The following is a 24195-nucleotide window of genomic DNA, read 5'->3' as shown; positions in this document are numbered from 1 at the left end:
GACACACACACACACACACACACACACACACACACACACACACTACACATCTACTTTAGCTTCCGTAAGCAAGACTGGGTCTGCCTTATGTGGAAAGGACCCAGACCAGATTGCACAAAAGTCTCTCACCTTGAACCGGGTATGGGACGGATGCCAGTCAGGTGTGACTGTAGTGGGTGTTTTTTTTTTTGGTAACTCTTTGCTTGTGATCCGTGTGAAGATCGAGGCCGGCCAGTTCACAGGAAGCAGCATCATGTGCGGCTTCCTGCAGTACTGTGAGAAGACCAAGCCCTGGCAGAAGGTGTGGTGTGTCATCCCCGAGAAGGAGTGTCTGGTCCTCTATCTCTACGGAGCGCCACAGGTGATGACAGCAACACGCACACCGAGAGCATGAATCTGGGTCACCCATTTTGTTATCTATTGAGTATCTGGAAATGTTTTAAGTGAAGCCCCTGTTTCAACTCGCATTTCAAACACTGTGATAAAAAAAAGGGCTTTTTGGGCTGAGCGTTCTAGAAAGGAGCGGAGGGGGGGAAGGTGGTCATGGTTACCGGAGCAACGTTAATGAGATGCGCCACTTTGCGTTATGCTGTGTCCAAGAAGCTTAACCATCTCTTGAAAGTGGACATCAAAATCAACGGCTGCATAGACGGAGCTCCACACATACACACACACACATCGGCCCTCTCACAAACCCTATTTTTTCTAAATGACTATATTCTTTTTTTTGGCATTCACCCAATCACTACTCCGACAAATAAGACTTTAGATTAGTAATCTAAAGTCTGAGAGCAGACTTCCTCCAATCATAAAACGGGCATTTTAATTTGTTTTGCATCATATTTGTTTGTTGATGGTTGGTTGTTGCGATATCGCATTGGTACAATATATCTAGAAAACCAAAACAGGAAACAAGACATAACCACTTTCAGTGGCTGGTTTCCGGCCCAGGCTCTGCGCTGCTCCCTCTCCTCTAAGAAGTTCTGCTATAGCACAGCAGGACTGCTGGATCCTGCTGTCCCCTATTCTCTGATGCAGCATGTTGGATCCCACTATGTTTTATTTTACCGCAGTAGTAAAAGTATTTCTCCAGTGGCCAGTCTACACAGTGTTCATTTGAAACCTTTACAAACCACTTTTTACTGGTTACTCATGCTGGCCCAGTTTGTGTTCGATGTTTATAGCCAAATACGCAATTACAGATCCCCGCTTCCATCAGCATGGTCATAAACAAATATAAAGGGAATCTTTGAGATTCGGTCTGCATTTGATTTTGTGACACTAGCCGTCCCTCAATCACATTAATAGCTGTGTATTAATGTTCTCCCTGACCCGCAGGACGTGAAAGCCCAGTGCACCATCCCTCTGCTGGGCTACAGCGTGGAGGACAGCCCCCGGCCCACCGACCCTCCGGCCAGCTTCCGTCTCTCCCAGTCCAAATCCGTCCACAGCTTCGCCGCCGAGTCGGAGGAGCTCAAGCAGCGCTGGCTCCGGGTCATGCGGGTGGCGGTGACCGGGGAGGTGCCGGAGCGACCGCCGTCCGACGGGAACGGGACCAGCATGGACGACAGCATCGCACAGGAATCCACCGGCAACGAGAGCTCGTAGCTGATGGGTTGAATCCGGATCGACTGGGATCGTACGAAAATGAAATAGGATGCTGGATCGCAAAGGACATGAAGGAGTATGAACTCAGTACTGGGAGCCCTGTTCAGAGACCGTAGAGAATATCAGTGCTGGATACTCCTCCAACCTCAACCTCCACTTGGATTTTGTCACCAGTCAACACTGTATAAGTGCTGAAACGTAAGAGAAGACATTACCTGGTACATCGAGGCTAGGACCGGCTGCACCGAGAGAGACTTGCAGCCTCACGTACGGACGTGTGACTACAGAAAGCTGGGAAGTAGTGGTCCCACACTGAGCATCTGCTGGTGCTCTGGACAAGCACTGTTCTGCTGATGGAGCCAACTTGGCTGCCTGGATCAGTAGAGAGATAAAGTTTCACTTTCTTTGGACAAAATGAACAGATGTGTTTGACAGAGTGCTCCAATCATAGAGTTAGAGATCACAATATTAACATTGTTATCATCACAAAAAACTGCACAGACTCAGTAGTATAATACAACTCAAGGGATATTCCGTTACCTATTGGCTGGCCTTGTAGTTAATAGGATTATACTTTTCAAAGAGTTATTTAGTAATCCTGCTCATTGCATTTAGAAAACAACTTTAATTTGAATGAAACTGATTCTGTAGACTGTTCTCAGTTAGCTTGGGCGTTGGAAGGATGGTGTTTTGTGGAACAACCATCAAGAACAGGTCTTCTGATCCATGTTGTACTACTGAAGTACGCATGAAGCTGGGTATTGCTGTATCAAATTCAATAGCACGCGTCGATCCTCTCTCCCCCCCAAACGGTTAACATCTGTATGCCTGAAGAAAAGCAATGCAAAGCTAAACAGTTTGTCTTCACTCCAGCAGACAGGAGCGTCTGGTGAGATGGGTATTAGGGTATAAGTATTAAGGTTTCTGTAGATACGCGTAGGATGAAAGTCAAAGTGCGCTTTGATTCTGTCGTGCAGCACAATCAGAGAGTTTATGGGTGTTGACTTAGTGTATCCAGAGTGTAAATGCTGTAATTAATTGTATTATTTAAAGTAATTTATAGGCGATACCGAGCATGGTCGTTTAATAAGAGTAGCACAAGCTCAGTTCCTCACTCTCTGCCAATCCAGCTAGGTTCCTCACGTTCCAGGACTACAATCCTCCTCCCTAAGTATTGCAGACTAGAAAGCAGTAGAAGTCATGGTAACGAGGCCAATGTTAAACACTCAGTTCAGTTTGTGTTGCGGAATCTGTTCCTATGAATCTGTTCCTATGAACATATTTTCCACCCTGTATTCACTGGTGGAGTCCGACTCCCAACCCATGGGTCTGTGAGCCGTAACCGTAACGGTTCCACCATGGTCCAGGAGCCAATAAAAGCACAAAGTACCCTGGATGTGGAAGCTGAATATAAAATAAAACACGTTTTAGTTTAGCTATCTTTTTTTGTATGTACACAGTCCTTTACTTCCCACCCTAAAGGTTTGAAAATTGATGCACTTTACTGTCCATGAAGTGTACCTTGTAAAAAAATATTAAAACAAGAGAAACTATTAATGCTGGTCAACCCATTGCTTAACCGGCTCAGTTAAAAGGATGACTTTCATGGAGCACACACAAGTGACACATACTTGATGTCTAACATTATCTTTCACCAACTGGGTTCTATTGCGTTTTCCCACCCTCCTGGGAGCTGAGCTGCCTCCATTAGCATGCAGCTCACAGCCCAGACCAGCTTCTACACGGGAACGTCATTCAGCCGTCCTCTCAGGCCCAGGGGCCACCATCCCTCTGAATGATGACAGCCACTGTAAGCCATGGGCCCCAAATGCACCAATCTCTCTCACACACACACACACACACCTTTGAGCGAGAAAGCATCATGGATATCAGCTTAAGGGAATGGAATTCAGGCTAGAAATTCTATGGAAATAAACCCATTAGTTTTTTTATTGGATGGAATGCTGATGCCATTTTAGAACATTTACAAACAAGAAAACTTTTTTTTAATAAAAGAAATGAATGGATGCAATTTTAGTATTTGGCCACTAATAAATACCCTCCCTTCAGGCCTCCCACCATACCCAGTCCTCCCACAATACCCAGTCCCCTAGCTGGCTAGCTTCAGAATAGGTGTGCCTAGCCTTTTGGAATACGTGCAGGTAGCCGGGTAAGTATAGGCACAGACAGGAAGGCAATTTCATTTTAGCCAAATGAAATGAGAATGTGATTTGATTGCTTTTGGTACATGTGTACACAAGGACAAGCATTTAATCAATTTTAAAGTTTATTTCAAAAAGAAAGAAAAATACACAAATATATAAACCACAATGGCAATCATACCAGAAGCGATAACAAATTGGTCGCACGTTAAGTAAAAACGTCAACTCTGTTCAGTTAGTTATTTTTCCTACACACGCTTGATAAGTGCAAGCTGCATAGCACTAAATCACATCAAGTCATTGATTAACTCGTCTGGAATCCCACACACACATAAGATGCATGATATTATACTAAAGGAACAAACAGCACAGGTTCAAATGTTGTTGCTCAGCGCCAGAAAAAACATCCATGGCAGTTGTGCCTCCAGTCGGTTGGGCTGGTGTGGTTCCTCTGGAGGCTGGTCAACGAGTGTGTTGAGTAAAGAGCAGAGCGTTTGTCTCAGTGTCCGTCAGTGTGTGCCTCTCCTCTCAGAGGGCTCAGCTCTTGGTGCGCCGGAGGAGGCCGCGGATCCTGCGGACCAGGGCCTGGATGAAGGTGTAGCGGGAGCGGACCTCCCCGTACAGACCCTCCACCTCCAGCAGCTTCCTCTGGAGAGCCTCCCCGAAGCCCGCTGCCATGTCCGCCTGGAGCTGGACCCGAGCACCACACACACATCATCAACCAGTACACACATACCATCAACCACCAGACACCACACATATCATCAACCACCAAACACACAACCTTTTTCTTCCTACCTGATCGAGATCCTGCTGGCTGACTCTGGACAGACCCAGACCACGCCCACTTCCTTGCAAGGAGTCTACAATAACAAATCAAAAGGGAAGATAATCACACACTAGCATGATGATCTCATTAATCCAAGGGAACTCCAAGTAGGGCCCTGTATGTTCCCTATGACTGAGTGTAAAGCTTTGATCCATCTCTAGACTCTTCTTACCATCGGCAAAGCGTGACCTGAATGAGCTCGCTCCAGGCAACAGGGCGTTCTTGGGATCAGATGGGGTGCAGTACATCAGGTAGTACTCTAGGTGGCGCCACAACACAAATAGGCAGGTTTCAATGACATCTGAGTGAACCCAAGTCAAGGTGTTGAAACGGTTCGACTGACAGCTCAAACTTCAAGCAAAATGATTTGACTCTGTGACATGCTTCAGCAGACGATCTCAGGCACTGAAGCAGTAAACTGTGGACCTAATAACCACACATTAGCATCCAGAAGAGAAGGGGAACATCTGTCTCAAGAGGAAGAAACGTCATATTGAACAACATTACATAATAACAGACGAGGCGCGGCTCAGAACCCCAGAGTCACGGCTCAGAGTCCGGCCCCAGTGTGCGGTGGACAGTGGCCCCACAGACTGGTTGTTAGGGTTAGAGTATGAGTGTGATGAAGGATACAGGAGCAGAGGGCCAGCAGCTTGGCTCGGTTGTTGATGAGCTGGACCAGGCGCCTCTTGGCCAGCAGGCTCCTCTGGACCGATGAGATCTTGTCCACGCTGCCAGGGCCTGACACCAGACCCTGGCACAGCTGCAGAGAGAACACACACACACACACACACACACACACACACACACACACACACACACACACACACACACACACACACACACACACACACACACACACACACACACACACACACACACACACACACACACACACACACTCAGCATCACCGTAGACAGAGCACTGCTGGAATCAAACTAGTCATTGCTGTTTAACTGAGACAACTAATCTCCCGGAGCGATAGGATGACTGGTGCGATGGAATCAGATTCATGGGGAATCGTGATAATGAAAACAGGGCTTGAATGATAAAAACCCAGAACAGACAACAATGTGCCGTACGCCGTATTTCAGGATCTCTGACCCTCAGTCATTTGTGATCAAATAACTACAGAACCTTATCAGAAACCAGCATTTCTGCTTGGACTCCAGCGCTCTCAGAGGGATTAAGCACCATGTGGACCATGTGTTGCCCATGCAGCTCACCTCCTTCAGCTCCTCGGGGGGCAGCTGGTCCAGGCCCTGCAGCTTGCTGAGGCTCTGCCGGTGGCTCTGGTGGAAGCGGGAGAAGTCCGCAGCGCTGCTCTTCAGCAGGTACAGCACCAGGCCCAGGCTGGGCACCCGTGAGGAGGCGGCCGCCGGCAGCGTGGACGAGAGATCTGTCCCGGCAAAACAACAAGAAATCAATGGCTGGTGGGAGCAGTGGATAACTAGCGAGAGATGAATGGAATCTGAATTCATTCCTTCTCTGAGGGGTTAAAGATTACACATCAACGTAACTTTGGAGAATACCTTAAAAGGTTGCATACCAATATGTGTACCTGATAATAAATCCCTCTCATGAAAATATAACATTTCCGTTGCTGCCCTAAAACAATCACATGACTGATGTCCTCAAAATGGAACACATAGTATTTAAATATATATATATATATATATCTTTCTAACTATGTAATGGTCCCTTGCTTCATGACTGTAGCACTCATTCCAAGGCACCGTAGCAGTGAGCTCTGCCCACCCTCGCCCTCACTCTCACTCTGATTGCTTCCTTGAGACTGACCTGCCCGTGCTCCGTCCCTGCCAGCCGGCTCGTTGCCAGACGGGCTGAAGAGGCAGATGGTGAACTGGGCCTGTGTCGAGCTCTGCAGCAGCAGCGTCTGGCAGTACTCCATGATGTTGGCACACACCTGTGAATACAGAAAGAGTTGATGAGCTCACTGACCGCAGGGAGAAACCAGAGAGCTAGGGGCCGTACCAAGGGTGAACTATGTACACACTTGTACCAGTACATTGTGAGAGCTAGGGACCGTACCAAGGGTGAACTATGTGCACACTTGTACCAGTACATTGTGAGAGCTAGGGACCGTACCAAGGGTGAACTATGTACACACTTGTACCAGTACATTGTGAGAGCTAGGGACCGTACCAAGGGTGAACTATGTGCACACTTGTGCCATGTACACTGTACATTGTGAGAGCTAGGGGCCATACCAAATGTGTCCATTATGAACTGTGTTCCTTACATTTATTATACGTAGTATAATTACACCAGGCTTTTTACGATAAGTATGCATGTTGTATGTATATGCAAATGTATTCCAGTAACTGGTTAAGCATTCTCTCTTTCACGCCAACATCACATTGAATACGCTCCAAATGTCATCTTAGGAAGGTCATCAGGAAAGAACAGCCTGTATTACTCCTCGGCAACAAGGTCGCCTCCTATAAGCACGAGTAAGCATGCCACACCCCACCGCCTTGCCTGGTGCATCCTTCTAACCCACCCAGACCCCGCCCCTCCCCCCTGGGGCTCATCCACTCTGACCTGCTGCATGGCCACCTCCATCTCCTCCCTCCTCTCCGCGGGGTCTCCAGGGGCGGCCGCCTCCGCCTGCTTCAGCAGCCTCTCGCGCTCCCCCCCGGCCAGGCGGCCCAGCAGAGACAGGCACATGCGCTGCGGAGACACGGGTTTACACAAGGCTCTGAACGCAGCACACTGGAGCCACTGAGTGTTTCACAAAAGACGAGGTCAGGTGTCCCCGTTGAGAGTGTCACTTCAACACGCTACACCGGCTGAGTGAGAGGTACCATGAGGTCTGGAATAGGGTTAGGTTAATGTGCATTAGCATTGATTCAGAGGTCCTGGGGATAAGCAAACATGTGGCAATTCAACACTGGCAATTCAACACTAGTAGGGACAGAAACCAACCTGGAACCTGTTGATGTGGCCCTGGAACTCCATCACCACGGCGCTGTGGACCTCCCCGCTCAGCTTAAGGACTCCTGAGACACACAGAGCCAAACTCATCACAACCAGAGCCACAACGTTACAGTCAGCGTTACTGCTGTTTGGTCATCGTAGCCATAATGTTAAACCTTGTTTTCCCCGCCAATATTTCTTATGTACAGTAAACAGAGACCACTGAAAATAGGGCGATAAGAAAAGCACAAAGCCTCTAGTCACGTGTCCGGTCCCATGACCACGTGGAGGTAGAGCAGCTGATGAGTGGGACGCTGGCTACAGCAGGGTACCTGGTAGGGCAGTCTTGCTGATGATGCCGGTGAGCAGAGAGAGCTCCTGCAAGGCCCCCATGCTGAGCTCCTGACAGCGCAGCAGAGACTGGATGGTGTCTGCGTGGACGATCAGCCACTGAAGGACCTGCACACGCACACACACACACACACACACACACACACACACACACACACACACACACAATCCATCTTTTCACAATGCGAATTTAGCACATTGCTGTTTAAAAGCGGTCTGAAATAAAGAGCTGTCCCTTTAGGTAACCGATTGTTTTTTGCAAATGTTAGTGTAAATGGCACAAAGAACATTTAATGAATGTCAAAACATTTTGTTCCAGATGTTATTAATTATAAAAGGTAAAGTCAAATAACAGCATTCATGCACAGGTATTTGTCACAGGGAAACATTATGACCTTATTGTGTCTCTGCATACCTGTGGCGCCCCCTGCTGGTGGTGTGTGGTGGTGGACGTCAGGATGACCTGGAAGAGCCTGAGAGCGGGCAGGAGGATCTGGCGGTAGCGGTCCAGCGGGCTGGGGATGAACCCAGAGGGGTCCCTCATGACCCTGGTACAGAGAGAGCTTTGTTTCAGAGACAGTTCAACGGATGCGTCTCGCTAAACATCAGTTACAATTTCACATAAATGGACACGAGTCATTAAAAAGGTGCTTTAGGATGGATCTGAGAGCCGAACATAGTGTTTTGAAACGAAGACAGACAATATGACTTCCCCAAAGCCAATCAGGAAAGAGATGGCCTCGGGCCGGAATGGCTAGGCCATCTCAAACCAGTTACACTCAATCTATAGCGCTTCAATCTCACCTACACACCCTCAACAGGTAGGTGTAAAGTTTTCTAGAGATGAGGATCTATGCAAGCCTGAGGCTCTCCATGAAGTCTATCCAGCAGATGGACACGTGCACATGGTCCGAGTGCCCAGAACCCGGGTGTGTGAGCGCCGCCCCCTGACCTGTGTGCGTCGCTGTCCGGGAGCATGTCGTACACCTGGCACTCCATCAGCTGGGCCACCAGGCCGCAGCGCAGCAGCTCCACCGCGCCCTCGCTCGTCTTGGCCACGCGGGTCAGCAGGGCCTGCACACACACACACTTTTAAGGTCTAAAACGTATCTCTTGAAATAAGCATAGCTGGCTGCGGATATTGAACACTGCACACACACACACACACACACACACAAGTCTGGCTTGCGTTCAGTTGATTGCTCGGGTCTGCCAATATGGTGAAAGGAAACATTCACTCTAAAAGTAGATTTGAATAAACTATCGGTTGAAACATGGCACTTCCAATTTTTTTAAAGACAATTAAACAAACGTGCGTGAGTGCATGCGTGCAATGATTGAGTGAGTGCGTGCTCAGCCTCACCATCTTGCTCTCGTAGATGTACAGGGGTTTGAGGAGCGGCGGCTGGGGCGTGAGCAGGCCCTGCAGCGCCCCGTCGTCCTGCCGCAGGCTCTCCACCAGCACCCGCAGGTAGCCGCTGTTGCACAGGTACAGCAGCCACTGGCTCTGCCGGTCGATGGACAGGATGCGGTCCAGCACCGCCAGGGCCAGCATCTAACGGGGAGCAGCGAGCAGAGACATGAGGCCATGGGCCCGCTGGACAATTCTGTTAGGATACGCGGCACAAGAACATGACACAACCACAAGGTTTGAGGCAACTAATCCTGGATTCAGCAATAGTGGTTGTGGAATAGTGTGTTACATACCGGGGGTTTTGACTGAAGGATACGATTGTATTAAAAAAAATGTATATGTTGATCCACACTTCATGACCCATCACTGAGTGAGCCACCCCTCTTTGTCCATCACCCTTAAGACTCCGCCCCCCTAACCCTTTATCTGGATGCTTTAAAGGTTTTCAGAAGTAAAAACAAACAAGCACCATATCTGGTGCTCGAGATATGGTGCTCGTTTGATTTTACTTCTGTATTTTATGTCTTATCATCTCAAGTGTCTTTGAGTGTACAGGAAATGTACAGGAAAGCACTTCATAGATAAATGCATTATTAGTATTGTTATGAAAATAATTATCTCCAGGACTGGGACTTCCCGTCAACCCCAGCAAGGATCAATGAGTCAGGTGGTGTCGCTGCAGGGTGGGTGAGGCTGGTGGGTGAGGCTGGTGGGTGGGGCTGGTGGGTGGGGCTGGTGGTGCTCTTACCCGGCCTATCTCGTGACCGTCACAGGCGTCCCGGCACACCACCTCCATCAGGGCCGTGCCGTAGCTCTCGATGATGGACAGGTTCTCCCGCTGCAGCTTGGAGAAGCTGTCCTCTGGGGCGGTCAGGCGTTCCCACATGGACTTCCCTGGTGGAGGGAGAGAGAAGGGTGAGGTCAGCAAGGGTCAAAGGTCACAACATCCCCGTGGCGATGAAGGAATATCCTGCGGCTCGGCTTAACGAGCGGGAATCATTTATTTAAATGACATGCATTGCAAATCATTCATTGCTTTTCAATGTGTTTTTCTCATCAATTTTGCACAAAAAAAAGTATACAGGGCATGTACATCTAAACATCAGACCAGCTCAACAGAGCTTTTGGAAACCCAGGGGTCTCTCTGGTGTTCTACTGTTCCTGTCTTTAGAGCGCACACGCACACACACACACACACACACACACAGTTCTACTGTACCTGTCTGTAGCGTGTCCGGCTCCTCTGGCTTCTGGGCCATCTGGAGGTAATAGAGCAGAGCGCCGTACAGGTGGGCTCGCAGGCGCTGGAACCCACCACCTGAAGGGGGAGGGATCAGTAGTAAGACCGCTGTGTAGTCACACACTTCTGGATTCACACTGAGCACTATTGCTGCATTCGCTTATGATTGCCCTTCGCACTGAATCAACAATAATATTATTTAGAGTTTAATATTTAAAATGTGATCGAAATTGAAAGAAATTATATTAATGTTTAGATTGAAAAAATATATATAGCATAAAAAAAGCCAGACGTGAAAGGTAATCAAAGGTTTAGCTTTTAGGTGAACGAAAGACATGTGCTGATGTTGTGATGTTTTACTTCATTTCTGTCCAAACAACCGCATTAAGTAACTTCAATTAACTGACCCGTGCAGAGGATGAAGTCCAGCATCTTGCGGAGAATCAGGTGCAGGGCGGAGTTGGCGATCGAGGCGAAGCCCGAGGAGCCGTCTCCGTCGAGCCCCACCCCCTGCTGCTGCTCAGACAGGATGGACTGGCTGAGCTGGGCGGCCAGCGTGAAGACCGCCCCCGCCACGATGGGCATCAGCTCTCCTGCAGCGTCCTCCGATAACACCTGGAGAGCATAGGTCGGAGGAGGCGTTCAGCTCAACTTCTGCACATATTCATACACAAACTAAGATTTCTATAACCGGCTCATTAACTCGTTTCTGTACGCGCCATCTTTCTTTCAGTTGTTGTTCGATACTGGATTTATGAAGAAAAATGAATTAACATTTCCCACATTTCCCTTCTCCGCCTCCACCTCTCCCTAAATACCCCCATCCCACCTCATCCTGAAGCATTGCTCATCCTCCCATCCCACATCCCACCTCCTCCTGAAGCATCGCTCATCCCACCTCCTCCTGAAGCATCAGTCATCCCATATCCTCCTGAAGCATAGCCCATCCTCTCATCCCACCTCCACTTCCTCCTCCTCCTCCTCTCCCCATCCCCCTGACCCTTCAACATGGCCGCTGCTGCCCGCTCCTTGCCTTGTCGTGCAGGTCCAGCAGCAGGTCTCTGATGATGAGCTGCCGGTCGTCCGCCGGTATGAGGTCGGCGGGGCATGCAGTCAGCAGCGTCTCCACCAGGCTCCTCCAGGACTGCAGGGCGTGGCGCTTGGCATTCAGGCTGCGGCGCACGTGGTTCCTCTCCACCACCTGCTGCAGGATGGAGTTCACCTCCTGGATGCATCATGGGAAATGTAGTCAGTTGCCGGTATGTTCAATTAACTTGGGATACTAGACGAGCAAAAAGTACCGTCTCAACTCAGGAAGCTCCATAGATGCACTTAGGTTTCTTGCCCAATGGTATCTCAGCACTAATGCCTGGTAGTGCCGTATTTTAAGCCAATTTGCATTTTAACTGACTTTTTATGATTAGATGAATTAATAATGAAAATATGTTGCAGCAGATAATGATCGAGGCTCAGCAGTTATTCACTCACCTCCATCAAAAGAGGCCTCTGTCCAATGGCCGCCATTCCTTGAAGGGCGTTTACTTCAGCAACCAGCACTCGATGTAACAGCTGTGATACAGACATGTACACATTGACTCAGTACAGTTCACATTTCGGTACTTTTTATCTTCAAAGCGAAACAACTACCAACTTGTCACAGGATCCCTCACCTTGACGTTGCAGACCGTGTGTCCCTGCTCGTTGACGTGCTCACAGTTGGTGATCACCAGCTCGATCTGAGCGCGCTCAAAGAAGTCGAGCTGCAGCAGGTCTGGGATGTCCTGGCTGAACTCGATGGCGTCCAGCACACACAGCAGCTTCCTGCGCACTGGGAAGCATAACAGAGGAGTGAATGTTATCGGGAAGGAATAAACAGTGGTTTAAAAGAATAAAGGCTACAAATATAATCATTGTAGCGAGCCGAAGTGCTGCACACCTTTTGAGGCTGTGTCAAAATGGAGGAAGCCGCACACTGATCTGGTCTCCTCCTCCATTCCCAGCTCTCCATCAACTACGAGGAGAACGTAAGGGGTTACAGGTTACACCGTTATGGACTGGCAGATAGTGGAAGTCGTTGCCGTGTGTGTGTGTGTGTGTGTGTGTGTGTGTGTGTGTGTGTGTGTGTGTGTGTGTGTGTGTGTGTGTGTGTGTGTGTGTGTGTGTGTGTGTGTGTGTGTGTGTGTGTGTGTGTGTGTGTGAACATGTGCGTACCGTGTGAGTGTACCTATGTGCTGTATGTGTACGTTTGAATGTAAGTTTGAGCATAACCGTGTGCTGTGTTTGTGTGTGTGCGTACGAGTGTGCTGTATTTATACGTGTGTGTGTGTCTGTTAGCGTACCTGTGTGCTGTGTGTGTGTGTGTGCGTGCGTACCAGTGTGCTTTATGTGTACGTGTGAGGGTGTGTGTGACTGTACCCGTGCTGTATGTGATTGTGTGAGTGGGCTGGATGTGTTTGTGTGTGCTAACCAGTGTACTGTGTGTGTGTGTGTGCTAACCAGTGTACTGTGTGTGTGTGTGTGTGTGTGTGTGTGTGTGTGTGTGTGTGTGTGTGTGTGTGTGTGTGTGTGTGTGTGTGTGTGTGTGTGTGTGTGTGTGTGTGTGTGTGTGTGTACCCGTGTGCTGTGTGGGGGGCTGGTCGTCCAGCAGCAGGCTCACGAGGCGCTGTGTGTGCGAGCGCTGACGGTTCAGTGAGGTCATTCGCAGCTCGATGGCCGCCGTCTTCATCAGCCAAGACATCTGGGAGAGAGCAGCGATCTGGTTGCCTGATAGAGAGAGAGAGAGAGAGCCGGCCGAGGGACCAACCAGGGACAGGTCTTACACAACTGACCCGGATTGGCTACATGGGTTACGTGAAAGAAAGGTGGGAGTTTGGCCTCACTTGGCAGGGAGAACGGCATGTGCTGCAGGTGAGAGAAGAGGAAGTCCTGGCTGGTCCTCAGGTAGCGCATGGTGGGACCCGACGTGTCCGAACAGGCACACAGCTGGTAGATCACCTTCAGGAAGCACACAGGTCAGCGTCACTTCCTCGACCAACCACCCCAAGGATTTAGAAACGGTCACATTCCTCTATGACTACATCGTCGACAAGCATGCTACAGGCGGCTGTTAAACATTAGGTCCTTGATTAGGTCCTTTATGTAGGGGCTACCTGGTAGCAGAGCTCAGCGAGGTGCGGGGCCTGTTGGCTGAGCACCGGGCCGGATCTCTTCTCGCTGCCTCGCTGCAGCAGACTCAGGATGGCGTGCAGGCAACTCCGTGGACATCCAAGCACACCTGGGAACACACAGTGCAGGTCAGCCCTGTGGCTCCCGTAGCGCCATTTGGGGTATGATATGTTTCAGTGTAAACCTATAAACGAAAGACTAGCTAGTGTCAGACCTGGGTCCTGCAGGTTGGTGGAGGAGACGGGCTTCTTGACCTCGTAGCCCAGCAGGTAGAGCGCCAGGTTGGGAGGCTTCAGCTCCAGCGAGGTCATCAGCAGATTCAGGATGTGGATCTTGATCTCATGCCGGATCCTCGCGACCTTGTTTTGCGAGTCCGATTCTGAGTGGTGAAGCAGAGTATCTAGGGTTTTGCGTGGTTCAGGATACACGTGAACAGCTTGAAAGTCTGGGAAGGTTGTTAATGTAAATAAGGATTCTTATTTGAAAAAACTAGTGTATGTTATTTTACAGAGCATATTCCTGTTGGCATTCACTTAGCCCCCATTAGTGGCTAATACGTGGCATTCCAATTATGATGCGCATAAATAGGAAGGGTAACTCACCTTCTTCTTTCTCTACAGTCTCTTCTGCCTCATCGATGTCCAAACATTCCACAAAGCCTGCCATGAGTTTGTCACTTACAGCCTACAAGAATTACAAATAAAACCTAATTATTATACAAATTTATAGTACATAGTATTTTTTTTATGCAAAGTCATCATATTGCTCAATACATCCACTTAAATTAAAAAATAATTCTAAAGCCATGAAACAAATGAGTTGGATGCATACCGGGTCGTGGGTGAAGTCCCCCACCAGCCTGATCTGGATGTTGGGGTAGCGGGCCACGTGACGAAGGATCTTTGCACTCTGGAAGGCTGCCTCAGGGTTGGAGCTGCTGTGGTACAGATAACTGCCAGGGACAGACAACACAGCCGGGCTTCAACACATGTGATCTGGTTTAGACAACAGGACCACCCTGCTTCAAGGACAACTGTCACGGAAGGCTTCTCCGGGCTTCCCACCTGGCTATGTTGACGATGTGGTCAGCCCGCCGGGTCTGAGGACTGACCCCCTGGAGAAGCTGCTCCAGCGGGGAGACCAGCAGCGAGGCCTGGCTCTCCCGCAACAAGTCCATGAACACCACTTCCTTCTGCAGGGCCAGCTCCAGCAGGCACAGGCAGTGCAGCACCGCCGATTCCAGGTGCTTCTTGCCTGCCGGGTGGAAAGGGTCCGAAGGATGAAGAAATTAAACGCATGATTGCAGTTAAACGCCTCCAAACCTCTCTTGGAGGTCGGTCCAGTGAACTTCTAAATTAAAATGTTTTTATGTTCATACAAAATTGTTTCTCTCTTCTCTAGCTAACATTGGGAAAGGTCGACCATTAACTACTCCTTGAAAATGGGCCGTGGAAATGTGATTAAAAAGCCTCAGCAGGTAATCAACAATACCAAGATGATTCACTAAATGTATAAAACATCATGACAGCAATTAAGTGCTAGTGAAGTAATGTAGGAAATGAGGAGCAAGCCTTCTTACTGGGTCAGTTCACTGTGTGCAGACAAAGGATATTTTAGAACTGGTCAGCATGTGAATAGGATCTTTAGGAAGGTTAATGTATGCACGGCAGCATCTGTTTGCCCATCTTTACAACACAAGCTACACACACCCCCTCTCGTTCTCCCCTCCCACTCCTTCCCTCTCTCCCTCGCTCTCACCGGGGAAGGGTGCATAGGTGTCCAGCTGCCGCACTCCCTCCTCCAGCAGGCTGAGGCAGAGGGCCAGGGTGGGCGAGTCGTTGAGCAGGTGGAACATGATGCTGTGGCCCGGGGGCTTATGGGCCGGCACCTGCTCCCCGTGGAGCTCCACCATCTCCTGGACAAAGTCGGCGGGCTGGGGCTCGTAGTCCCGCAGCAGCTTGTGGAACACCTCCAGGACGGCGTCGGCCACCTCCCACTGGAGAGGGGACAAAGGTGTCAGGATTCTGCCACGCTGACAACAATACGTTCAGAAGGCATCTTAAAGGTCCCATGTACAGGACATGCCACCAGGTGTGGTGTGATTAGCCGTTACAAGCCGTTTTGAAAATCTGTCTGTTATGAAAAAATGTTATGAAAATCTGTCATGCCACCTGGTGGCATGTCATGGGACCTTTAATGCATTGTTCACTGCGCAAACGTCAGTGAGGAGGAAGAAAGCTACCTTCTCGGCGGCGTGGCAATAGGCCCTGGTGGGGAAGGGGAGGAACACCGCGTCCCGCAGGAAAGCGAGGTAGGGGTCGAACCCTGGCGCCCGCAGCCCCGCCCCCAGGTTGACGGGCAGGCTGCTCTCCACCAACGTGCTGATCAGCTGACAGAAGGCCCGGGTCAGGGGGTATTCCTCGCAGCTGGACTCGATCTCGTTGAGCTCCACCTGGTGGACACAAGCATCAGCAAGGAGTACAGTGAAGAACTCAGACACAGAAGTTCCCCTCATTTGTCCGCAGAGATTCACAAGCATGAGCTGTTTTCGAAATCGTTCCCTATCACGAATATAGTGCACTATATAGGGTGCTCGCCATTTTGTAGTGGTGTTCAAATTCTCAGTGGTTAATGAACATACGACAGTGTTTCCCATACATAGACCAATGTGTGGCGCAGCGCCACAGATTCAACAACGAGCGCCACAAATTGATTCCGCTTTTAAAATTTATTTTCATTTTAATGCAGATTTTTAAGTATAAATATCTCACACTCTCACGTACACGCAACAAATGTCACGCCCAAAAATGATAAATACCCGTTAGATCTCTCGTTGCTTCGGACGAGCGCTAAATTGCTACGGCTTCCCCCACCCCCCCGTCAACAACTCCACCAGCCCGTAATCCCGTACCCCCCCCCCCCCCCCCAGCCTGTGAACATTATTCAGCATTTTACTGTGATGAATGAATGAAACTGTTTTCTAGTATTCACTCCAAATTTGATATCACACAAACAAAGTAAAACAAATGTTCACAGATGTGATCCTACCTCAATGCCAGCTGCCTGTCTCTGTCCAGGTACTCTTACCGTCTGGAGGATCTGGAGAACCACAGCACATCACATGGAATTAATGACAACCCCAACACACACAACAGTTATCAAGAGATGCGGACACCTGGATATACATGCTGCCGTCCTGCAAAACTGTCATATATTATGAAGTACAGAATAACCAATACAAATCAATACACATCAATGAAAAACTGCAACACCTTGAATGTAGGATAAGGCTATTGATATTATCCCCACTGATCAATAGAGAGGAAGAGCAATGAACACCGTACCTGGGTGTACTCCAGGGACTGCCAGAGGGAGGCAGCGATCTCAGGAGACTTGCCGAAGGCAGCCAGGCAGCGTAGGAGCTCTCCCTTGAGGACGGGGGGCACGCTGCACTGGAGTAAGCCCAGCACCACTACCACCGGGGTCCACTGGGGGTGCTCACACAACGCCAGCCGCGCATTCTCACTCTAGCAGACCAAGGAAGGACACACGCACAAACCATTGAACAGACCTGAAGGGATTGGTATCATAAACAGGTTGATAGGCATTTGTTGGACCTCCGGTCGCGGTTTATACAAACTATGTTGACAAGGAAAGTGAATGTACATCATGTAAATTGTTTATGTTGAATGTATTTGTTTCAACATAATTATGGAAGATCATATTCAAGCATAATAAGGAGTTACAGAGAAATCTGTCCATACTGGTTCTTGTTGACAAATGAACATTTTACATTTTTTTAATAAATAAAATGACAGTAAAAGTAATGCACAAGGCAGCCCAGTGTTGACAGGACATCACATACCCAAGTGATGATGGTGGTGAGCAGCTCCAGGTAGGAGGTGAGTCCGTCCACCTCTCTCTGGGTGATCCCGCGGGTGGGCGGGTGGCGGTAGAGGGAGGCGGCCTCCGGGCTGGGTAGGTCCCGCCGCAGGTTCTCATGGTACAGCATCAGAGAGTGGAACAGGAGTTCCCAGGACACTGGTCGGCCTGCCATGCCCTGCATGTTGTCCCCTGGGTGGTGTTGAACACAATATCATTAGAAAAACAACAATTCATACAACAATCACATCTTTGCCATGTTTTATATGCATATTTACATATCCACTCACTCCAATATAAACAACATGCCATTTCATTAGATAAATCTAATAATATTACACAAAATGGCCTGTTTATTTTGATTTAAACCTGCACTATGTAACTTTCTATGCACTATGTAACCCCTCCACTGTGAGAAAGTCTCAGACGACGATAACGGAAAATGATATCGCTAATGCTGTGGCTGTTAGGGCAACTCCAGCTGCTAGAGGCTGCTATGGGAAAACGTATTATTATACCATGAGTGGCTCCGTTGGTCTTCAGCAGGCTGAAGCAGTAGTGGGAGCACTGCGGGCCGTTGGCCAGACCCTTCAGCATCCGCAGGTAAGGGATGACCAGGGTGGAGGGGAGCAGGTCTCCCATCTGACGCACAAACTTGGATAGCACCACCTGAAGTGCAGAAACAAACATAGCATGATGGGAAAGGCGGTCAGGTAAGAGCTGAAATTATAGTGAATCATGAACAGGTTTTTCTGTGATTAAAAGGGAACAGCAATAACTTTTCTCCAAACATAGTAAAGATACAATAAATTTGTTTGAATTTGGAAGACTGTTCAACACTTTTTGAAAGTAGACATCTTTTCGCAGAGGAGAATCAAGACTGTGTAGAATAGACTCGGGGAGATTGTGAGCCCATGCTAGTGATGCTGGTGAGCCCAGCTCATACCTGTTTATGTGGGGGTCTTTGCAGGGCCATGCCCAGATATGAGCCCTGCAGGTTGGTGTGATGAAGAGACTCCGTGGGAGCCCAGAACTCTAGACCGAGTTCCAGACCAAATGGGTCCTTACTGTAGAACTCACCGATCTGGAAAAAAAATGGGGGCAAAGATAGCAAGAGATTGATTACAAAGCAACATTTCCACCAGGCTGCTGCTAATCATGACAAAATAACTGGGAACTCTCCATTATTTAACTAAATTATAAACTATCCAAAAATCCAACTACATCCAGCTGTCATGCACCTTGCAACCTCTAAACCTTGTTCTATTGCCTCCTTCCGCTCACAAACAAAACATGATGATGTACTTGTTGTACAGTCACTCTTTGCAGTATCACAGGCTGTATTGTGTGAAATGTTGTGCGTAGACAATGCAAACTAACCAGGAACATGAGGTGGTCTAGGTCTTTGCGTAACGACGAAGGGGGCTCACTGCCCATCTGTAGGGACATATACACCAAGCGAGCATCCTCATCTGCACGGTTACGCAACTGCTTCACCTGCAGAGAAGGCAAACCTCAGAATCCACCAAACCTTCGAAACAACATGGACTAAAGTCGTCAGGCTTGCTTAAATAAAATAAATAAATGTATTTAAAAATGTATTCCTTAACGTGTCATTAACACACGATGACTTGCCTTGATCGGCATGAGAGCCAGAAAGTCTGTAATTAAGGTATGAAGGCGACGGATGTAGAACTCTTCCTGGGTGAACCCTTCACATCCCAGCATGCCCTCTTTCATGAACAGAAAGACGTCTCCCAGGAGGGCCAGGTCAGCCAGAGCCTCGTCTGACTCAGTGAACTCCACAAGGGCTGCAATAAACACACAAAGAAGTAAGCCGCAATGTACAGCCCACCATATACTGTTCATTCATTACAACTGTGTGTGTGTGTGTGTGTGTGTGTGTGTGTGTGTGTGTGTGTGTGTGTGTGTGTGTGTGTGTGTGTGTCAGCCGCAAAAGGAGGACGTACAGGAGCCCTGTGGAAGCTGAGACAGAGCCCTCAAGGCCAGAGCCCACGCAAGCCGACAAACAGCCTGTAGGCCAGGAATCTTCCAGGTCGGCCCGTCCAGCAAACGGTTATGCACCGCCACCACGTAGTCTCTCTCCGTCAACAAGGGCAGGGCCTGCAGCAGATCTGGACAAACACAACACGTCAATGCTTTCCACTGGTAAGTTAACGCACGGTTACATTTTTTTTAGTACTTTGACAATAGAAACCAAATACAGAAAAGCTTTGAACTTAACTGAGCAGGGTTTCTGCAGGTTTCAAAAAGTTACATTTAAGACTTTTTAAGACCATTATGAATGCAATGTAAGACCCATTTCATCTCCATACTGGCAAAGTAAATAAATGTATTCCCATTCAACAGAACATGACTACACAGAACTGTGTGTACGCAAGAGTTGTAAGAGTATAATATGCGATGCTTCATTAAACAAAAAAGTAGATTCTACTAGAGACATGGTAGACGACTTAAAATGTCTGCAGTTAGTGGTTAATCTAACGGTTATAGTCGGCCGCTGTATGTCTGGACTGTCAGAGAAAGCTGAATGATGCTGATGTGAACACTGAACAATATTGGGTGATGGCAGCCGTTTGCCGGTGGCATGTGACAGCAGTTTTACATTTTGCCAACTTCCAATGCGACTCTAATGCCGTTATACCTGAAGTTCCAAATTTGAGCGTTTTCTTACACAAGGTGCCGCGTTATTATTGAGCCAAATCTTGTTCAAGTTGCATTTACCCATAGTATATTAAATTAACGTTAACACAAACAAGTAGCTATTTTTTGAGACGCCACTAGACCCGGGTTGCATAGTTTTCGTTAGTGGTTATTGGTTCCAGACTCCAATACGTTTAAGACACAATCCTGTCACAATCGTATTTAAGACATTTTAATGCATACAATTCTGATTATTGGATGTACGATTTTTTAAGACTTTTTGCGGACCCGCAGAAACCCTGCTGAGGGTTGAGTGATGATATTTCAATAAATAATACCTAGCATATATTCATCTTACCTTCCCTATCTTCGGTTCCTTGCTCTAGGAAGCTGACATCCAAACAGTACAGCAATGCCATGACCAGAGAAAGGTTTACACTGTCCAATGAGCCATCAGCTTCAGTGGTCACTGTCTCCAGGTGGCCAATGAGGGCCAGGGTGTCATCTTTAGTCAGAGGGGATTGGCAGGTCCATGAAAACAAGCTGTCTGCCAATGCTTGTCTAGATTCCTTGATGAGGTCCAATACCTGATAATGACAAGATTCCAACTTGTTATCATAATGTTGAACAATGACTACCCTCAGCACAGGTGAGAGTAGTTCAATTAGGTTAGGTAGTTCAATTAGGCAGTCCTCATTTTTAACCAAAATAAGTAATAAGATGTATTGACTTGTACCTGTTTCCGGTGCTTCTCGTTGCCCAGGCCGCGTTGTTTCTGCAGACGCTCAAACTCCCGTGTCACGTTGACCTCGGACACCAAGCTCAGGATGCGCTTGGTCAGACCCTGGCTCATCAGTTCATCTGTGAACCGTGTGGTCAAGGCCACAAGCTCTCCACTAAGGGACAATAAACCAGACACACCATCTGCCAGTTAAACACAAACAATCACTTTTTTTTTTTTTTTTTCATAACGTAATCAGGTGAATGGTTTGGAACAGGCTGGATTGTGAGGAGAATTTTAGGCAAGACATGGAGGAAACCTTAAAGGGGTAGTTCAGGATTTTGGACATCAGGTCTAATTTCTAAGTGAGCCAGTGTGTTATTTATCATTGGAGACTGTTTTAAACACTTTTCATTCAGTCCTTCTAGTTGCAGAAATTGCTGGTGCTAGGCTAACGCAAGTCGAGGGGAACTGCTAGCCTACCAATAAAAACAGTTTTACCCACTCCAAAGTACACCCGATGCAAATCAATTATAATGCCACACTATTGATGTAAACGTCTGTGTTGATAGAATAATATTAGAAATAAAACTATCCTTGTATCACAATGATCACATTACATTTTGGGGGACTACTTTCTCAGCAGCGGCGGAATTTCACTTTGCTCTGGTGTAGCAACCAATTCACTACAGCAGAAGGTAAACAGAGAAGCGCACTCCAGGTAATATCAGTCCGCCGCTGCCGTAGCTTGCTTCCAACTACAGGGATTATAAACAAAATGCAATGCGATGCAAGGGTAAGTTTATTTCTAACACTATTCTATCAACACAGACATTTACATCGATAGTCGGGCATTATAATTGGTTTGCCTCGGGAGTGTGTAAAACTGTTTTTATTGGCAGGCTAGCAGTTCCCCTCGAGTTGCGCTAGCCTAGCACCAGCGATTTCTGCAACTAGAAGGACTGAATGAAAAGCGGTCTCCAATAATAAATAACACACTGGCTCACTTGGAAATGAGACCCGATGTCCAAAATCCTGAACTACCCCTTTAAGCCTGAATTATACTCTGAAACGCCCCATAGGTGTACGCTGAGGGTTTCTACACCAGTGCTTGCAGTTTTTGAGACTGAAGTCAGTTATTCAGTGACATCCGATAACTTCATAATAATGCGATCCTTACATATATGCAAACCTCTCCTAGTCGAGAAAAAATTAATCAGAAAACGTAGCTGGGAGGATCAGACATTGAGAGAGGTGAACACATAAGCTACACGTTGCCCTCTTCGGGCAACGCCAGTGACTGTTCATCACAGAAGTATAATTCAGCCCTGACTGTGGTCACCTACTGATCACCAAAGTATAATCCACCTGACTGTGGTAACCTATTCATCACCAAAGTATAATCCTGACTGTGGTTACCTGAGCTCCAACGTGAAGGTCTTGCCTGGGCGGGACTGAATGAGGGACCGCAGGGAGTTGGCCACACAGAGCTTGCCATCCCAGTAGAGCAGCACAGCCACCAGCCCACGGGTCAGTCCCGGGAAGTGTGGCTGCTGGTGCTCCCCTGCAGCAAGGCATGCAAGAGATCATTAGAAAGTAGAAGAAAGGTATTCTGTCCACTAGAGAACTCATTGAATGATAACCATGATACGGAATTTAAGGAGAGTACCCATTATTAAGATACAACCTTTTTCAAAGGATTAATCACACTCTTGATGGAAATCAATTGAACAACAAGACTGTTTTTAAATTAAGTCGTTTAAAAATGCACATAACAGTACCTGCCAAGAGCAGCTCCAGGGCTGCCAACTCTCCCATATCAAACATGTCACTGAGGATCAGTGCTTCTGTAAGGAGCTGCTCAGGCACCAGTCGTGAGCCTTGTTGACCTTGGATGGCTATGCCTTCTGTGCTGGCTTTACGCACTTTATCCCTCTGCTCTGCACTCTTTGGCTGTAAATAAAGCATGACAGTATTTGTGTTTAATAAAAATAAGTGAAATTAGACACATAACTTTGGCACAAAATTCTACTGGTGAGGATGTTTGGGTCTTCAATGTCACATACAGGGTTTTTGTACAGAGACAGAAAGTGTGGCTTGTGTTTCTTCAGCTGCAAGTCGAGGAGGTGGACACTCTCCGACTGCCTCCTCATAACGGCTCCCTCCACCGTCTCCCATAGCTCCTTCAGCGGCCCCCACAGACTGGCTCCTAATGGTACAGAATCACACACTGGAACTTGAGTGACGGATGGTAAGGTGTAGTAACATACATGTATATTCCGATTGCTTGTAAACATCAGATCACGGGGCTCGAAGAAATGGCAAGCTTGTATTCAATTTGAAGTTTGTATGAAGCAGACCGCAAGGAGAAAACAATGAATACAAGTTAACTCCTAACCTAGTATGTTGCATTAATAAGCGCTCCTCTCCTGACCAATTAATACAACTTTATTTGGCACTCCCAAATGACTTGCTTGCTAGTAGATTTATTACTCCCTTTGAAGGGGAAATACAAGTCAGCTGTCAAAATGCAATATAATAAGCACCCGTCCATTAACGATACACATGCCATATACGATTGAAGGAAGAGGTGCTCATTCATATCAAACTAACACTAACAACTATGCTAGGTTATTAGCCTAGCCACTATTGACGGAAATTGACAGGGATACATCCACATGTGCTCGACTCAAACAAAACTGAGTGGAATTTGCCTTAGGAAAATAAACATGTATGCCTTCATGTGGCATGCGTAGCTCGTGCTTACTGTTTCAACATTGTACAACTATCACGTTAGTTAAATAAAATATCCCATACCCGAATTTACCGCCATCTGCGCCGCCATGATATAACGTTACCGGATTCTGGACAGAGGGGGGAGAGTTGGTGCCAGTATTAAATTAAAACCAATATATGCTTTGAAACTATATTATAAATGTTTCTGAAACTTTTCATATTATAATTGATCTAATGAATAACGTACTGAACAATACCATGATTTATATGTATCTTTGTACAATATATACAATACAGGCGAGGTCCTTCTTTTTTAATTGAAGTGTTGCGGCAGGGGTAATGTAGTTTATATTTTAGAAAGGACGCAGGTCGTTTTAGTTTACATTTGTACACCCAGGTGACACCTTTGTATGTAAAATTATAATTGTATTTCCAACATAATTAATTCGGAAGGCCTAAATATAGAAACGATTTTGATTTGT

At 47.6% G+C, this 24195-nt stretch overlaps 2 protein-coding genes across 4 annotated transcripts in view; one reads left to right on the top strand and one right to left on the bottom strand.

Moving 5' to 3' along the window:
- The window catches only part of fgd4a (FYVE, RhoGEF and PH domain containing 4a), a 39569-nt gene extending 36420 nt beyond the window's left edge, over positions 1–3149 (top strand). For all 3 annotated transcript variants that reach the window (XM_084476986.1, XM_084476985.1, XM_084476987.1), the window contains exons 17-18: positions 221–361; positions 1339–3149. In XM_084476986.1, coding sequence (XP_084333112.1) covers positions 221–361; positions 1339–1608 — 411 coding nt within the window. In that variant the 3' untranslated portion in view covers positions 1609–3149. The remainder of the gene's footprint in view (positions 1–220; positions 362–1338) is intronic.
- Positions 3150–3926: 777 nt separating this feature from the next.
- On the bottom strand, positions 3927–23824 carry nup205 (nucleoporin 205). The gene is made up of 42 exons (XM_084477691.1): positions 23795–23824; positions 23044–23186; positions 22759–22930; positions 22397–22541; positions 20993–21152; positions 20615–20843; positions 19563–19727; positions 19228–19403; positions 18973–19089; positions 18539–18676; positions 18111–18261; positions 17576–17784; positions 17055–17237; positions 16759–16809; positions 15953–16162; positions 15469–15706; positions 14775–14964; positions 14542–14662; positions 14313–14394; positions 13925–14089; positions 13695–13819; positions 13425–13539; positions 13159–13308; positions 12482–12556; positions 12216–12373; positions 12034–12114; positions 11579–11770; positions 10953–11160; positions 10525–10623; positions 10054–10199; positions 9255–9446; positions 8844–8965; positions 8307–8439; positions 7873–7999; positions 7550–7623; positions 7166–7294; positions 6401–6527; positions 5827–5999; positions 5233–5362; positions 4772–4900; positions 4569–4633; positions 3927–4460 (listed from the first exon to the last, which is right to left on the bottom strand). Exons 1-42 carry the CDS (start codon positions 23820–23822, stop codon positions 4308–4310), a joined length of 5976 nt encoding a protein of 1991 aa, XP_084333817.1. The 5' UTR covers positions 23823–23824; the 3' UTR covers positions 3927–4307.
- Positions 23825–24195: the final 371 nt, after the last annotated feature.

The sequence above is a fragment of the Micromesistius poutassou genome, assembly GCF_964030765.1.
Source record: "Micromesistius poutassou genome assembly, chromosome: 13".
NCBI lineage: Eukaryota > Metazoa > Chordata > Actinopteri > Gadiformes > Gadidae > Micromesistius > Micromesistius poutassou.
Note: the sequence above shows the minus strand (reverse complement) of the source record. Positions and strands in the feature narration are given on the sequence as shown.

Bases quoted from the DNA above. Each gene is read 5' to 3' on its own strand.
- nup205 (XM_084477691.1), bottom strand. From the start codon at position 23,822: ATGGCGGCGCAGATGGCGGTAAATTCGG. The intron at 20,844-20,992 runs GTACAAGTCAAT...TGTCATTATCAG, and splicing joins ACGAGAAGCACCGGAAACAG to GTATTGGACCTCATCAAGGA. The intron at 14,663-14,774 runs GTGGGAAGCCCG...TGTCCCTGGCAG, and splicing joins CACATCGTCAACATAGCCAG to TTATCTGTACCACAGCAGCT.